We start from the raw sequence: 18,321 nt of genomic DNA on the forward strand, positions 1-18,321 counted from the left end.
GCAGACTCTAAAGCAGTTTATCATTATGGTAATAAGTGGCCTACCAAAGGACAAGTAATGCTTTAGTGGCTTTCAGGAAGCAAAGCAGAAACTTAATGGAGAAGGATGTTTTCTTCCATTAGTTAAAACACAGAGTCTGAAGCCTCATTTTAAACTCACACAATAGCAAACAGAAGAAATTATGAGATGACATTTATATTTCCCATTTAATTTCTATAGCAAACTCTCCTTTTATATCCATTTCAAAATGTTCCAAAACACTTTTCAAAATTCAAAGGTTCTTTTTATAGCTACATTAAAAATGTAAAATATATGATCTACAACTTTTGTCTCCCATAAGGCAAACAAAGAGTTGCCTTGAACATTGCCTGGTGCCCCTAACAATATGAGGAATGAAAGCAAAAGAGAGTCCCTTCAGAGACAGCAAGTGTCTGTAGATTCACCTCGAGCCTCTGCAGCCGCACAGACTCCAGTTCAAATCATCGGCAACCTGAGCTCCAGATCCAAACCTCCAATATGATCAGGAAGCCTTCAGCACCTGAGGCCCTTCAGGAACTCTTCTTGCCCTTAATATCCTTTTGAATCCTGGTTTAGATACCTAGCTGCCACTAGCCTGCAGCCTGTGTGGGTTCTTCTGCCATTGAGCCCCTTGCTGGTCTGCTGCCATGGCCATCCTCATGTAGGGTCATTTCCTTTGGTTTTCCTGCTCTATGGTGGGTGTTCTTCCCATTTTTGGTGCTCTGCACTAGACCACTGCACCCCCCTCTCCCTCCCCCACCCCAAAGTATGCAACCCCTTGTGGGATGCTGTCCGGACCACCATCTTGGAAACAATCCCCGTGGTTGCAGGTTATTTTTTATAAAAGCACCACTGGCTTTTTTAACAGACTATTTAAAACCGCTATGGAGCTGTCGGCATCAAGTTCAGGCAGTAGGACCCTGTAGAGCAACAGTGTGTCTCCACTGCCTGCTTTCCCGAGTCTTTACCAGCAGAACCCTGTCATTACAGCAGCTCTAGCAGCGCTACCATTTTTTTGAAATTAATTTGTGATAGTGATTACTCAGGACACCAGGGCGAATTCCTATGATCACATTCAAAATAGTCATTGGACCTTCTATGCCCACTTCTGAGGACGGACATGATATAGCGTTAACAATATAATACGTTCTAAGGCTCCTTGGACATTACTGAGATTTTGATCTTTTACTTTACTGAAATAATTGCTGGACAGAGGAGCTTCGAACAAGAGTGTTTATTCTAACTCAAGAAGCAAAGAATTTGTGCTACACATGGTACACGTAATATCTGCACAGATGACAGCATTTGTGTCTTCTAATCACTCGAGTTATTTACATGACTAAACACATCTTACATCTTATTGTTCATTATTTCTCCAGTACTGCACTAGAATGACAACCAGGAACTCAGGTTTTTAGGGAATCTCAACCTTCTGACCCATAAGCGAGAGCCATGCGTGATTTAACTTAGAATATCTGCTTAGAACTTGTTACCTTTTGTCCTGGTGGAACCAAGCTGTGGTTGTTCTTCAGGTGATAATTAATTGCCTTTCTAACATCTTTTTCCTTCATGTTTTGAAGCAGAGTTGGTGAGACAAAATTCTCAATTCCCCAATCCTTCCTGTAAAAATTAATAGTATTACTTAAAAGTAATGTTTGAGAGAGTGTTTTAAATATCCCATTGTCAATCCATCAGTGGTAATTTTCTTGAGGAGAGAAACTTGTCCATTGACACCACTTGACAATCTAAGAATGCAACCACAATTTGCAATTGGAAATGCTGAAACAGAAGTATGAAAAAATACATCAACAACAGATTTCTTATTGCCCATCCCTTTAGAAATCTATTTACAAGTTGATAAGAATAAATGAAACTGTATTAAAAGTTCCATAATCCAGTGACGAGTTAGAAGCTTGGGGTGGCAAGGTTTAGCGTAGCGGTTAGCGCAACGCCTTTACAGCATCAGCAATCAGGACTGGGGTTCGAATCCCGCGCTGCTTGTAAAGAATTTGTATGTTATCCCCATGTCTGCAAGGGTTTTCCATAGGGGCTCCAGTTTCCTCCCACCGTTTGAAACGTACTGGGGGTGTAGGTTAATTGGGTGTAAATTGGGCGGCACGGACTCATGCGCTGAAGTGGCCTGATGTCTAAATTTAACATTTAAAATTTTTAAATTTAAATCAGGGCAACAGATCCACCTGGATCTGGACATCCTCCCCACTTAAAAAGCCACATCACAAAACTGAGAATGTGGGTCCTTATTTTAAACAAGACATCTATCTATGTGTGGATGAAATTTCCTGCAAGTCATCTCCTACTGATCGTGGCAGATACAGCTAAACCCACATAAAACCTGAACGTCTCCCACCTATTCTCTACAAGGATATTATTAGAAATTGTATTCAACCTGGTGGGTGTTGCACATCTAGTGCTCAACTCAAGTGATGCTCAACTTAAAATTACCAATACATTTTGATCCTAGGATTTACCTCACCTCACATTTAGACCTGTTGTTAAGTAGTTTTGATAATGTCCTCACAAGTCTGTTGTTATGGTATTATGCAACGAAAAGAAAGGTAGCAGGTGAATATAATGGGTGTAGGCATTAGAAAGAGGATCCTTTTGTTCTTAACTGGAAAAAATTCCTGATTTTCCAGTACTGGAAGTCAAACAGCTCTAAAATGTGTGGAATGAGCAGAAGCTGAGAGAGCTGGGAAAGATGATGACTGAATGATGGTGAAACAGAGCTGGCTATCGTTAGCGACCTGCTGAAAGCTGACGTTGAAAATAATGGTGCAGACATGTAAATAAACCTCATTACTGTTGATTTTCTGAATAACTACAATTGGCATTCTTCTAAAGACTGAGAATTCTGAAATGGTGGCAACTGCTGGAGCTGCTGTAATGCCAACACTGCCGCTGATGTGGATCTGCAAGACAGCGGGGAGCAGAGTCACAGCGTACCTGCAGGGTCCAACCACCCAGTCTGACTCTTGTCAGCTCCTTACCAGCTTTAAACTGCCTGTTAAAATCCTGCAACCATGGGGTCTGTGCCCAAGATGGCACCACCTATGACTGGCAGCAGCCACAAGGGGTTGCAGACTCTGGGGAAGTGGAGGACCGAAAAACAGGTCTGAGAAGTAGAAGCAGAGGAGACAATCGCAGCTGCGGACATGTGAGGGATTCCACGGCTGAGGAACACACAAGTGGCAGGCTGTTGGTAACTTAAAGTGAGGAACCCACACTGGCTGTGGGCTGCTAGAGACTGTGGTCAAGGAACTCACACCAGGCAACAGACTGCTGGAGACTGGCTGAAGGGGTACCAGGTATCGGAACTGGAATGCGAAAGGGTACCAAAGTTGCTGAAGAGTTCCTAGTTGTATCGGGGGTTTGGATCTGGAGCTCGGGCTGCTGATGGCTTGGACTGGACTGTGTGGCTGCGGAGGCTGCGGAAGCGCTGGAGGCGAATCCACGGACACTTAGTGATACTTGGGGGAACTCTCTTTTGCTTCTCTTTCTCAGATGGTAAGAGGCAATTCAGGCAATTTCTGCCGATGACAAATCTGTCTGCCTTACAGCAGTCAAAAGGCAATTTCGTGTAATATGACAACGTTTTTATTACATGACAATAAAGTGAATCTTAAATTTTGAACCGTAGGTAACTTGAACATGATTTGAGGTCCGTTTAAGCACAAGTAAAGCCATGTTGACTCACTCAATGTACTTCATGGACATTTTCTGAGACTGCTTGGAGCTGAGGATGCATTCCTGAATCTGCAGTGCTGCAAGGCGAATCGCGGTGTTGCATTTCATCTCCACAGCAAACTTCTCCTGCAGCACATCATTGCAACTCTGTGAATGAGAAATTCACAAAACTTACCAGCTGTCAAATAAAATGGCAGACAAATTTGACTATTGTTTATAAATGTTCTCATAAAACACATAAAATGGTGCCTGGACCAGTTCATTGAAAGTGATCCACTTAAACCCCACTCACCAGGCTTTTCCTATAAAATTGCATGCTTTTCCCTTTCAAAGAATATTCAAGCTTTTTTTATACTGATTATCAAATGCACTGCCCCCACAAAACATTCCAAAAGATGCTTTGTTAAAAAAAATCCTCTTTTTTTGAATATTTTATTTATTAATTTTAAATCACAATATGAATTCTCTTTGTCTCCCCCTTCCCTCCCCCCCCCCCTCACCAATGTCTTCAGCTATTATCTTAAACCTAGGTACCTTTAGAACATCTAAGGCTCATTAGGATAAGTACACTTTTTAAAAAATGGTCCATCCAATTGGCTTTTTACCATCTTGTTGTTCCAAACAATGGTTATATTAGTCTTCTTCTTTGGCTTGGCTTCGCGGACGAAGATTTATGGAGGGGTAATGTACACGTCAGCTGCAGGCTCGTTTGTGGCTGACAAGTCCGATGTGGGACAGGCAGACACGGTTGCAGCGGTTGCAGGGGAAAATTGGTTGGTTGGGTGTTGGGTTTTTCCTCCTTTGTCTTTTGTCAGTGAGGTGGGCTCTGTGCTCTTCTTCAAAGGAGGTTGCTGCCCACCGAACTGTGAGGCGCCAAGATGCACGATTTGAGGCGATATCAGCCCACTGGCGGTGGTCAATGTGGCAGGCACCAAGAGATTTCTTTAAGCAGTCCTTGTACCTCTTCTTTGGTGCACCTCTGTCACGGTGGCCAGTGGAGAGCTCGCCATATAACACGATCTTGGGAAGGCGATGGACTTCATTCTGGAGACATGACCTGCCCAGTGCAGTTTAATCTTCAGCAGCGTGGATTCGATGCTGTCGGCCTCTGCCATCTCGAGTACTTCGACGTTAGGGATGAAGTCGCTTCAATGAATGTTGAGGATGGAGCGGAGACAACGCTGGTGGAAACGTTCTAGGAGCCGTAGGTGAGGACCCATGATTCGGAGCCGAACAGGAGTGTGGGTATGACAACGGCTCTGTATGTGCTAATTTTTGTGAGGTTTTTCAGTTGGTTGTTTTTCCAGACTCTTTTATGTAGTCTTCCAAAGGCGCTATTTGCCTTGGCGAGTCCGTTGTCTATCTTGTTGTTGATCCTTGCATCCGATGAAATGGTGCAGCCGAGATAGGTAAACTGGTTGACCGTTTTGAGTTTTGTGTGCCCGATGGAGATGTGGGGGGGCTGGTAGTCATGGTGGGGAGCTGGCTGATGAAGGACCTCAGTTTTCTTCGGGCTGACTTCCAGGCCAAACATGTTGGCATTTTCCGCAAAACAGGACGTCAAGCACTGAAGAGCTGGCTCTGAATGGGCAACTAAAGCGGCATCATCTGCAAAGAGTAGTTCATGGACAAGTTTCTCTTGTGTCTTGGTGTGAGCTTGCAGGCGCCTCAGATTGAAGAGACTGCCATCCGTGCGGTACCGGATGTAAACAGCTTCTTCATTGTTGAGGTCTTTCATGGCTTGGTTCAGCATCATGCTGAAGAAGATTGAAAAGAGGGTTGGTGCGAGAACGCAGCCTTGCTTCACGCCATTGTTAATGGAGAAGGGTTCAGAGAGCTCATTGCTGTATCTGACCTGACTTTGTTGGTTTTCGTGCAGTTGGATAACCATGTTGAGGAACTTTGGGGGGAATCCGAGGCGCTCTAGTATTTGCCAAAGCCCTTTCCTGCTCACGGCGTCAAAGGCTTTGGTGAGGTCAACAAAGGTGATGTAGAGTCCTTTGTTTTGTTCTCTGCACTTTTCTTGGAGCTGTCTGAGGGCAAAGACCATGTCAGTAGTTCCTCTGTTTGCGCAAAAGCCGCACTGTGATTCTGGGAGAACATTCTCGGCGAGACTAGGTATTATTCTATTTAGGAGAATCCTAGCAAAGATTTTGCCTGCAATGGAGAGCAGCGTGATTCCCCTGTAGTTTGAGCAGTCTGATTTCTCGCCTTTGTTTTTGTACAGGGTGATGATGATGGCATCACGAAGGTCCTGAGGCAGCTTTCCTTGGTTCCAGCAGAGCTTGAAAAACTCATGAGTTTGGCATGCCGAGTTTTGCTACCAGCCTTCCAGACCTCTGGGGGGATTCCATCCATACCTGCTGCTTTGCCACTTTTCAGTTGTTCGATTGCCTTATATGTCTCTTCCCGGGTGAGGACCTCATCCAGCTCTAGCCTTAGGGGCTGTTGAGGGAGCTGGAGCAGGGCGGATTCTTGGACTGAGCAGTTGGCACTGAAAAGAGATTGGAAGTGTTCTGACCATCGGTTGAGGATGGAGATCTTGTCGCTGAGGAGGACTTTGCCGTCTGAGCTGCGCAGCGGGCTTTGGACGTGGGGTGAGGGGCCGTACACAGCCTTTAGAGCCTCGTAAAAACCCCTAAAGTCGCGAATGTCCGCGCTGAGCTGGGTTAGTTTGGCGAGGCTAGTCCTCCACTCAATTTGGATCTCTCAGAGTTTGCACTGAAGATGGCTGCATGCGCAACGGAAGGCTTGTTTCTTCTCTGGCCAGGACGGCTTTGCAAGGAGAGCCTGGTGGGCAGCTCGCTTCTTTGCCAGCAGCTCCTGGATTTCCCGGTTGTTTTCGTCGAACCAGTCCTTGTTTTTCCTGGAGGAGAAGCCCACTACCTCTTCAGTGGATTGCAGTATGGCAGTCTTCAGCTGATCCCAGAGTGTTTCAGGGGACGAGTCCGTGAGGCGGATTGCATCCTCAAGCTTTGCTTTGAGGTTTGCCTGGAAGTTTCCTCTCACTTCGTCTGACTGCAGGTTTCCAACATTGAACCTCTTTCTGGGGGCTTTACTGTTCCTGGGCTTTGGCTTGAAGTGAAGGTTGTGCTTGCAGTGAACCAGCCGGTGGTCAGTGTGGCATTCCGCGCTGGGCATGACCCTGGTGTGGAGCACATTTCGTTTGTCTCTTTCTTGCACCAGGACGTAGTCCAGGAGGTGCCAGTGTTTGGATCGGGGATGCATCCAGGTAGTCTTCAGGGTGTCCCTCTTCTGAAAAAGGGTGTTCTGCGCAGAGCTCCAACAGGAGGCGCCTGTTGTCGTTGCACTTGCCGACACCATGCTTGCCCAGGATTCCTGGCCAGGTTTCTGAGTCTTTGCCGACACGAGCGTTGAAGTCGCCAAGGATGACAACCTTTTCGGCTGTAGGGGTGCTTTGAATGAGGTTGCGCAGATCATTGTAGAACTTGTCCTTTGCTGCTGGTTCCGCCTGGAGGGTTGGAGCATAGACACTGATGAGGGTGATGCGACGCTTGTTTTGAAGGGGGAGTCGCATGGACATGATCCGGTCCGAGTGGCCTGTCGGGAGGTTTTCGAGTTTGGAGGCAATGGAGTTCTTGACCAAGAAGCCTACACCAGATAGGCATCGTTCATCCAGATCAGTAGAGTGTGTAGCCCGCGCCGCGTTCTTGGAGGCTGCCTACATCTGCAAGGCGGACTTTACTGAGAGCGGCTATGTCGATGTCAAGTCTGAGGAGTTCATGTGCGATGAGGGCAGACCGACATTCAGGTCGGTGGCTGTCAGCCTTGTCTAGCATGGTTCTGATGTTCCAGCATGCTAGCTTGAGTTTGTGAGCATCTTTTGAGGGGGAGGACGTGGACCTGTCCTCGGTCCTCAACAAAGGAGCTTTTAGGTGGAGTGCAGTGTGCGCAGTACTGGCCCCACCCTTTACACCCATGGTTCGTGTGCCGTGGCCAAGCAAGCTGGGACGTGGCAGCGAGGTCCTTGGGTCGTAGGTTTTATAACGGAGTGGCCTTCCCCTATGCAGGTTTCTTACCCGGGCTGGAGGGGCCTCCCTCCCCTCCTAGGTCGGACCATACTGCCCGGACGGGGGCCGGGGCCACCGCTGCTTTCCCTGTGCCCGGACCGGGGCCGCCGCCTCCTTCTTTCTGCCCGGACCGGGGCTTCCGCCTGCTTCGCTCTGCCGAGGCCGGGGCCACCGCCTCCCCCTCGCTTCTGCCCGGACCGGGGCCTCTGCCTGCCTCACTCGACCGAGGCTGGGGCCGCTGCCTCCCTTTCACTTTTGCCCAGATCGGGGCCGCCGCTGCCTACCCTCTGCCCGGACTGGGGCCAGGGCCGCCGCTGCTTTCCCTGTGCCCGGACCGGGGCCGCCGCCTCCTTCTTTCTGCCCGGACCAGGGCCTCTGCCTGCCTCACTCGACCGAGGCCGGGGCCTCGGTTATATTAGTATAAATTAGGAAATTAGAGGCAATACAATAATTAAATGGAATTTAATTAAATAGAGATCGACAAACCAAATGAATAGTCCTAGTGTGGAGGATGAATTTATGGAGTGTACAAGAGATGTTTTTCCAAATCACTATGCAGAGCAATGACCAACAAGTAATCTCATACTGTGAACTCAAAACTAATCTGGAAGTTAAGGGATCTTTAAGAAAGAGAGATTATAAAAAGCTAGAATTTGAACAAAATTTTAAAATGGTTTAACTTAATCAGAAACCAGGGTTTTAATTCTAAACAAAATAAACCATGAATGAAAGAGCCACCTGCTGAAATCACAGATTGGGCAAATACATTAAAAGGTATGATGGTAAACAAGAAGCAGGTAACATATGAAGAATTAATACATTGTTTACAAAAATGAGTATCATAAAGACACAAAATTCTAGCAGGAAAATTATTCCCTCAGAGGCTAAAATAGATTTATATGAAAGGGCTTTTAATATTGCCAAAAGGAGCAGAAAGCCTGAGGATTAGGGACAATTGAAAATTAAGGCACGGAAGACCAAGGCATTGATAAGGAAAGGGAAAATAGAACATGGAATTGTTTTACAGAAAACAGTGCAATGGACACGTAAAAAGCAATCGATTAGCAAGAGTTTCTGTCTATCCCCTACTGACTCAGTCGGGAGAAAATTATACTGGGGAATAAAAAAATAGTTAAGAAATTAAACAAATATTATGTTTATGTCTCCATGGAACAGGACAAGTCTTCAGGAAATAGGGAGAACAACAAAGTTGGAATGAATGAAGAGCTCAAATAAATTAGCACTGGAAAAATAGTATTAAAGAAATTAATGGAATGAACCACACTTGTGCTCGATTCCACTGTTTTTATGGGAGGGTTGCATGGATAGGAGTTGCACTGGTGTTCATCTTACAGTCTTCTCCAATTCTAAAAAGGTTCACTGGATTTATTCCTGGGTTAGGGAGTAGGGTAGTGGTTTACCTTGTGAGAAAAAATAAAGTTGATTGATCTATACTTTAGCAAACTAAGAATTGCTGAAAGAACTCAGCAGGTCAGACAGCATCCGTGGATAGGAATGGCCAATCAACAGTTTGGGTCTGCACGCAAGACTAAAGGGAAGGGATAATATTATGATGATACATGGAGAATTAAGTTGGGAGAAGGGCCCAGAGGTGATACTATGGAGTTGGTATGTTAATTGGGTGGCAGAGATTTCATGGGCTGGAAGGATCTTCTACCATGCTGTATCATTTGAAAAACAGGACAGAAGGTGAGAGAGGTGGAGAGACAGATAGGAGACCACTGGGAAGGGGAAAAAGAGAAAGAGGAGGAAATAGTAAGTATGGGAGTAGGTAAAGAAGAAATTGAATCATTGGAACCAGGTGGCAGTGTGTCTACAATCTCTTGAATTTAGAAGATTGAAAGTTGATCTCTTAAAACATACAAAATGTCCACAGGTTGGACAAGAAAGAGCAGAGATTATGTTTTCTCTTCTTCAAAATGTCAAAACTGGAAATTGCGGTCTCTAAATAAAAGGTCAACCATTCAGAACTGGGATGAGAAAATAATTCTTCACTAAGAGGACAATGAATATTTGGAATGAGAGAGAGAGAGAGCATATTTTTTAAATTAAGAAAATCAGGAGATATTCAGATCAGTGGAATGAAATGGCACTGAAAGGATCAGCCAAGATCTTATTTAAGGGAGGAGGAGGCTCCAGATCCATGTGGTCTACTCCTGTTCCTATTTCTATCTAATCACATGATACAGCAATGATGGAAGTTGTAACTGATTGTGACAACCAGTTTTTCACAATTAAAGAAATATAAGAAGGTTAGATGCTGGAATCTGTGAGCAATTAATGAGAAGCCGAAGGAACTTTATCAATAAAGAGTCCTGACTTGATACATTAACTGACCATTTCCCTCCATAGATGCTACCTGACCCACTGAGCTCCTCCATCTTCTCATTCTGTGCTCACTCTTTTTCATTTAGATTATCACAGATGGAAATATGAGGGAAGGAAGATTCAGGTGATAGATTTCTTAGGGAAATGGAGGTGCAAAGGTGGCTGCTTCTCCCAATCTTGCCACATCAACTGAATGTTTCAATTTATTCATGCACAATCTTCCAAAATGTTAACTTTTAAACAAAATCTGTCAATTTTTTATTTAAATAAACCAGTATCGTTTACTTCTATTCAAACCCAGAGACTATCTTCCATATTATTTCCACAGATTAGTTGTGGATCTACTCCTAGCAAGTTCAACTCAAACACATACCTGCAAGTACAGGTATTCAAAGGTAACAGGGTCCTCTTGTAAAACCACTAGAGGATCTCTTGGCATGAAACACACCCGGAAGAGGCATTTATAGTCACGGGGTTCTCGCTTCTGTACCACCTATAACAAGGGCAGAAAACATTTCCACCTGCAGATGAATTATTACCATCAGCTGTGTGAAATAATTAAAAAATAATTTTCTTTAGATTCATATTTAAACACAAAGAATACACCGACTAGGTGAGATTATGGTCAGGACCTGTGCCTTATCCCTGACTAATTTACCAACATTAACCTATTAGTGTCTGATTTGGGAAGAGAAACTCAGATTCCATTGACACAATACAACAGTGCTTTTAGCTTTGAAAAGATCTTCACAAGTACAGTGTAGTTGATCAGGGTAAAGAGAGCTATTTTAACATTGCTAAATGTGTCATTAGATCAGAGATGGCCAAACCGTGGCTGAAACAGGAATTATATGAGCTGCTACTCACAATTGTAGTTTTAGTGGGTGTAGTTTGTGATTGAAAATATTTGGCATGTATACTGTAATAGTCAATACTACGTAAAAGTCAATCCCCGATTTTTGGCCCCAGCTGCCCTCCCATCTGAGAACCCGATGCCCCAATCGCTGTCTCTCGCCCAGGCCCAGCCACCTGCCCTCCAGAGCTCCTGATGCCCTGGCCATCCGCCAATCCAAGCTCCTGACACCCCAGCCACCCTCCCATCTGAGCTCCCAATGCCCTGGCAACGCTCTCATCCGAGCTCCTGTGACTCCAGTGATTTCAGCTATTGATCAACATTACCATACCATTATTAGAAAAGGTAATTTGTCTCTGTAATTCCTTTACCAAACTTCTCTGGATAGCTAACTTTTACAGGAGCCTGAAATGTTGGAAAAATCAGACTTGATGAGATCAATACTCATTCAGATAGCTTGAAAGAATGTAGACTAGATTCAGAGAAAGGAAGATTTAACTCTCCACTTTACAAGATGACCTGACCCTTGGAATCCAATGGCCTGATTTTTCATACCTGCTCAATGATCTCATCCTCATGTAAGAGATTGATTTTAGTGAAGCTGTACCGCTCCTTCAAAGCTAATGCAAAGTATTCGATGCAGCGGATCGACAACTTTGATTTCAAGGTTAGAATGATATCCTGTGAATAAGAGAGGAATGGGAGTTCAACTTAAATCTCATTCTTTTTCTGAATTGTACAAAGACACAATGCAGGACAAATGCAACTACACAACCACAGAAGAAGATATTTAACAGACAATGATTATTGGCACATTAGAAAAGTAAATAATTGATCCTTGGAATAGTAACACCCTAATATACCCAGCACATATTCCATCCACTGTCCTGCAACAAAGACATAAATTAGAACCATGTGTCTTCCCTTTGATTTTAAAGTGAGTAGCATGAGAGTTCATTGTTAGAACAAGTTCAGCCAAGTGAATGAATGAATTGGTGGAGAGGAGCTAGTTGAGTACCTTTTCAAGGAAGAAGTGCAGGGCATTCAGACCAAAACACAGAAATTCTGGAAGAACTCAGCCAGTGTTGCAGTGTCCACAGGAGTTAACAATATCTTGAGGAATACCTTGAGGAAGGGCTCAGGCCTGAAACGTCAGTAAGTTATCCTTACTTCCTATGGATACTGCGAGACCAGCTGAGTTCCTCCAGCATTTCTGAGTTTTGACTATAATCACAGCGTCTGCAGACTTTTGTGTTATAATCAGGGCATTCAGACCCTCCTGCTGTAAGCCAGAAATGTAGAGAGTCATACATCCATGATGTAGATGAACTGGTTGGGAGCAGGGAATTGGAAACCATGGAAGAGACAAAGGCCAGCTAAAGTATCACAGTTGTGAAAGGGAAAAGACTAGACTGAGGAAAAAAGGAGTCAAGGTCAGTAGAACAAGACCCTTTAAAATGCAATCATTCCACCACTTGTGTACAGTGGCTATTGAACTTATCAGCTGCAAAATGATCTGTTCCATCTCATAACTCTTCTAAAATCTGATCCCTCCTTCCTGAAAGCACAGGAGGATAGAAACACCACCACATTTGCCAACATTGCACTCCATCTGACAGACCTTTGCCCACTCATTTAACCTATCTATATCTCTCTGAAGAATCTCAGTATCCTCTGCACAGTTTGCTTTTCCACTCAATTTAGTGTCTTCAGCAAACTTAGATGCACTGCACTCAGTCCCCTCTTCCAGATCATTAATGTATATTGTGAACAGTTGTGGGCCCAGTACCAACCCATGCAGCACACCACTCACCACTGATTGCCAACCAGAAAAATACCCATGTACCCCAACTCTCTGCTTTCCATTGGTTACTCAATCCATTATCCATGCTATACTCCAAACTTGATGCATCCTTATCTTATGGATGTCTTTTATGCAACACCTTAATCGGACCCCTTCTGGAAATACAAGTGAACAGCCTCTATCTATTCCCCCTCTTTCTACTGCCCTGTTATATCCTCAAAAAACTCCAGTAAGTTTATCAGACAGGACCTACCTTTGCTCAAACCATGCTGCATCTGCCTGATGGATCTATTTCATTCCAGATGCCTCGTTCTTTCTTTAATGATCGCTTCATGCATTTTCCTTAATACAGATGTTAAACTAACTGGCCTATAATTACCTGCCTTTTGCCTACATCCTTTTTTTGAACAGTGGCATGACATTCACCATCTTCCTATCCACTGGGATCTGCCCAGAGTCCAGAGAATTTTTGGGAAATTATCACCAAAGCCTTGACTATAACTTCTGTCATTTCATTCAGTACCCTGGGATGTATTAAATCAGGACCTGGGGACTTATCTATCTTTAGGCCCACAGGTTTGCTCAGCACTACCTATTTAGAGATAAGTATTATATCCAGGCCTCTCCTCCCATTGCATCCATAATCTCTGGGTTATGGGAACATGCATATACGTGTGATGTCATATTCACAGAGTTACGTTATCTGGGGAGGTTCAGTTTGGCGCCATCTTAGCATGAAATAGATACTTACAGTTTCTATAGAGTGAAGTTATTTTTAAAGGGAAAATACAAGACATAGTGGCGACAAGAATGAAAAAAAATTTAAAATTCCACACTCCGGATGACAGGATCTTCGTGTAAAAGGATGTTGGAGGTGAAAATTTGGTGAAAAAAAATGACAGGAAAGAGGTGAAGCTGCAGCGAGATAAAAGCATGTGCTCAATAGCAGAAAAATAAAGGAAGAAACTCGAGAGGAAGACAATAAAAAAAATGAGAGAAAAAGCAAGTGAGAGAGAAACAGTGAAGTGAGAGAGAGAGAAAGGAAGCCAGATGTTAAGAGAGAGGCTGAATAGCTGGGGACAGGACACCCACAGAGGAGCCTGGCAGCCAGGACTGGGACAGTCGGGGCAGGTGGCCTGGTGAGAGGCCAAACAGCCAGGCTGCAGGGGGGAGGCCAGACACCCAGGACAGCCAAGGCTGGACACTGCCAGCCCGGAGGATGGTTCAGAAACATGATGCACTAGCCAGCGAATTAGTCACCTGCCTCAACACAGCACTTTCCCATCTTCAGAATATCTGGGAAGAGATTCGAATTCCAGAGGATCAAAGACTGCAAAGAACAGAAATTGTTAAAAGGCATAATAATGGCGTTTTGGGAATGATGATTGCAGAGGAGGAAAAGTTAAGGTAGCAGCTAAAACGAGCATTGCTGTGTGCCAGGAAGAGCTCCATGCAGTGTTGTCAGGATCACGGTTTGGATGCATGACTGGCAGAAGAAGATTGCACAATGCTGCAGATGAAAAAACATTTGCAGACATGTTTAGAGATTCTTTTGAAGGAGAAGAAAGAGGGAATGACAAAATTAAAATGCCTAAGGAGTAAGATGAAGAGCTTTGTGATATATTGTGTACATAGGCTACTCCATTGATTATGATGCTGTCCCCAGTGTTGAACAGCTGGATGCATTTTGTCAGCCCATTGCTTCACTTAATGAAGAAAAAAAAATGCAGAAGGGCTGAGTTTGTAGAAACGAAGAAAAAAAAAATTTTGTGCATGGATAAACTCGATCAACTGCCTGACACTAGCTTTGAGAGAAATATTGGGTGTGAGGGTGAGGACGCATTCAGTCTGTCCAATGAGAATATTACAGGCTCGAAAGCATTACTTGAGATGAAGAGGGCTCAGAATGAAGCAAAGTGCTCAGAGCTGAGAAGTCAAATAATTAACCTGTGGGACTGATTGAAGGTTTCTGATGAAAAACTAAGGCATCAAAGCCATTCATCTGAAGTCTTCAGAAATTAATCATAAGAAACAAAGACTGTTCCGAAGAAACCTGAAGAATGTAATGTCTTCAGGGCACTTAAGGCAGATGAGATAAACCTTAAAATCTTCAAGGAAATGAGCAAAGAAATGGGAAAACACGTGAGAGGGAAGGTTAAAGATAAGGAAAAAGAGAGGGAACATGAGCGAAGGAAACGGCTGTGAAAGGAACAAGACAAGGCACATAGAGAACGGGAAAGGCAGAAACGGCGAGAACAGGAGGAAAAGGTTGATGGGAAATGTTTGAAAAACTTGGATGACAGGGAGTCTAAGCTAGACTCAATGGGGGAAGGAGAGCTTCAAGAACACAAGATGGAGATAACCATTCACAATTCACCACACAGACGAAAAGCATTGATAGAGGATCGAGGTGAAGTGGATGATGCTTTGACAATTAAATCTCCTCAACAAATCTCCAAATAAAAGTGAGAAGTCATACTCCGGTTCAGTGTTCTTCATCTCCGAGAAGATCCAAGGGAGAAAGACACCCTCCAGTGCATTTAAAAGACCATGTTCAGTGACTTAAAGACTTTATTCAGTACATCACAAAAACTATGGGCGGTGACTTAAAGACTTTGCATGTTTCCAGTTAATACATTTTAAATTAAGTAGCGCGGGATCTATAGTTACCAAGATTAGAGGAAGTTATGCTTAAATTCTCTGTAGTGTTAACATAGTTAAATTGAACTTCATACAGGGTACTTATTTACAAGGAAGCATTTCATATACATTGTATGATGAGGTTCAGTTTGGCACCATCCTGGCCTGAATAAAGATGTTTACATTTTCTCTAGTGTGACTTTATTTTCAAAGGGAAAATACACAATACTCTGTCTTTAGCAATTTACATCAAGAGATATTGCTGAAACCAAAGGCGCTTGCTGGATATTGCCTCACACTGTGATTGTGGAAAAAGAGTCAACATGGCACGTGGATCATGTTGCAACAAAACTGAGCAATTCTGATACAAACAGAAAACAGGGATCACCTGAAATTGTTCAACTTGATATTGGTGGCTGCAAACAGAAAACAGGGATCACCTGAAATTGTTCAACTTGATATTGGTGGCTGCAAAGTGCAAAGAAATTGCCTCTCAAGCTTAAGTTGGGCTTCATTAGAAAAATGCAGGAGACCACATACAGATAGGTCAGGAAGTAGAGCAGAGAATTCAAGTGTCAGAAAACGCCCAGCTGAGAGTTACCATCAGGGACTGGCTAGAGGTGCTCTCTAAATGTCCAGTTTAGAGGAGACCATATTGTGAGCACTAAATGTCAAAAGTTCTTTACCTGAAAGGATTGCTTGAGTCCTTAAATGGTGCAAAGACAAAGTAGTCTTGGCATGAAATGTATAGTGAAAAGGGAAGGGACTGACGAAGCTGGAAAAATAGATTCCTTTCTTCAATATTCCACATGTACCAAATTCTGTAGTCCACTCTTCTATCTGCCCTAAACTCTAACATCTCCATGAACCACTGACTTGGAAAAACATCATTACATCTTCTTAGTTCTAGGATATGCCACCCTAGTTCGTTTAACCTAACCTTATAACTTTGGAGTCAATGTGGCAGTATTTATAGCTCTGCATCCCTGAGCCCAGGAAACAGATTTACCAGAAGAGGAGACATTGTTCATGCCTGAAGCAAATTCCCAAACTGATCCCTGATTGGTGAGGCCCAGGCCAATGCAAGGACTTTTTACATAGATGGTTGATGCTGGCCACTGAAATGTTTTGATAACTGGTCAAGTCATGGCCTAGCAGCTAGCCCTCTCCCCACAACCCAACCATACCAGCTGTGAGATGTATCACTGAGTATAGCTAACCAATGACCTGATCCTGCAAATGCATCGTAACCGTTGAAAGGGAAAAACTGATGCAAATTCTCAGGTTAAATGTTGAAATAATATACTGACAAAAATTATGACCACAGAAATTATTTTTGAGTTCAGGAGGTTTATAGCCTACATTATATTAAATGGATATATATCTATGAAAATTATCATTATAAAACAGAACTATGGTTCCTCTGTTCCTCCTACATCTGGCAAATAATTTGAGCAGTAACAGAATAATTGATACAATCAAGTCACATGATTAACAGTTCTCCCAGAACTGACACTGTTCTCTGCAGCAAAGACAGAGTTTCAAGGATTGTATTCCCTGCCTGGTGCTAGGTATAAGAATACTATTTCCAGACTGCAGAAGAATTTGGAATGGGAGGAGGAGAATCCAGTGGTCACAGTCCATGTGGGCCAAGGACATAGCTATGATGAAGAAAGAGGTTGTGCTAAAGGATTATAAGCTCAGGACAAAATTGAAAAGCAGGACCACCAGGATAATAATCTTTGAATTATTATTTTTTTTTTTTTTTTTTTTTTTTTTTTAAATTTTTTTTATTTTTCACACCATAAATCACATTAGCCATGATATACACTATTTCTTTTCACACATATACAGTGACTTTTTCTCCCCCCCCCCCCTTTCCTCCCAAACCACCCCCCCACCCCCCCCTCTCATCCATTTTAGGTATACAATCTAGGTTGCATTAAGCCAGTCAGACAATGTTGTCATTCAACCAAATTACACCAGAAATTCTACTGAGTCCCTTCTTTTCTTTCCTTCTCCTTCCATCAACTTAGGTAATGTTTGTCCCCGGTAGGTTTTCGCTATTGTATTTAATGTAAGGCTCCTATACTTGTTCGAATATTTCAATGTTATTTCTTAACCAATATGTTATTTTTTCTAATGGAATACATTTATTCATTTAAATTTGGTAGTTTCTTCCTTTTAATTTGGTTATGTATTCCATTAATATTTAAAGACATATAGTTCAGCGTAGCCCTTTTATATTTTGTTTATCTTCTCTTTCCGTTTTTCCATCATTACCTTTCCTCCTTTTCCATTTCTGTTTTCTTATTTTCAACTCTTTATAAGACAACATTCCTACAACATCTAACATTTTCCTTATTCTCCTATTTCTATCTTATTTATCCCCAATCTCCCCTTCACCTCCTGAGTTGTCCTTTATCCCTTGTCGGACAACCACATCTCCCCTCTCCATTTGGATTTGCGAATCCACTCGCAAGCGTCAACTGATTTTGCAGTGACCGCTATTTCCCCCCACCCCGCCTCCCCCAGAAAAGATTTCACTTTTCATATGTCACAAAGGTCCCTCTTTTAATTCCCTCCTTATTCTCTCTATTCCATTACCTTCCCTTATTAATTCTTGTCTATACTATCCATATTTTCCTCTAAGTACAGATACATTCATGTATGCTCATTGTCTCTATTCACTCTTATACCTCTTTACCTGCATACATATCAATCGTGATCATTTTTACTCTCATTACCCGTCTTCATCCCTCAGTCTATTTTTGTCTTTACCCACATACATATCAGTCGTGATCATTTTAACTCTCATTACCCGTCTTCCTCCCTCAGTCTATTTTTGTAATTGTTCTGCAAATTTTCGTGCTTCTTCTGGATCCGCGAATAGTCTGTTTTGTTGTCCTGGAATAAATATT

General features: G+C 43.2%; 1 protein-coding gene across 1 annotated transcript in view; it reads right to left on the reverse strand.

Moving 5' to 3' along the window:
- Positions 1–18,321, reverse strand: part of LOC138761051 (FERM and PDZ domain-containing protein 1) — a 103,840-nt gene that overhangs the window by 29,788 nt on the left and 55,731 nt on the right. Inside the window, exons 8-11 of the mRNA XM_069932969.1 lie at positions 11,512–11,637; positions 10,477–10,596; positions 3,734–3,870; positions 1,512–1,638 (exon numbers count right to left, since the gene is read on the reverse strand). Coding sequence (XP_069789070.1) covers positions 1,512–1,638; positions 3,734–3,870; positions 10,477–10,596; positions 11,512–11,637 — 510 coding nt within the window. The remainder of the gene's footprint in view (positions 1–1,511; positions 1,639–3,733; positions 3,871–10,476; positions 10,597–11,511; positions 11,638–18,321) is intronic.

The sequence above is a fragment of the Narcine bancroftii genome, chromosome 1, assembly GCF_036971445.1.
Source record: "Narcine bancroftii isolate sNarBan1 chromosome 1, sNarBan1.hap1, whole genome shotgun sequence".
Classification (NCBI taxonomy): domain Eukaryota; kingdom Metazoa; phylum Chordata; class Chondrichthyes; order Torpediniformes; family Narcinidae; genus Narcine; species Narcine bancroftii.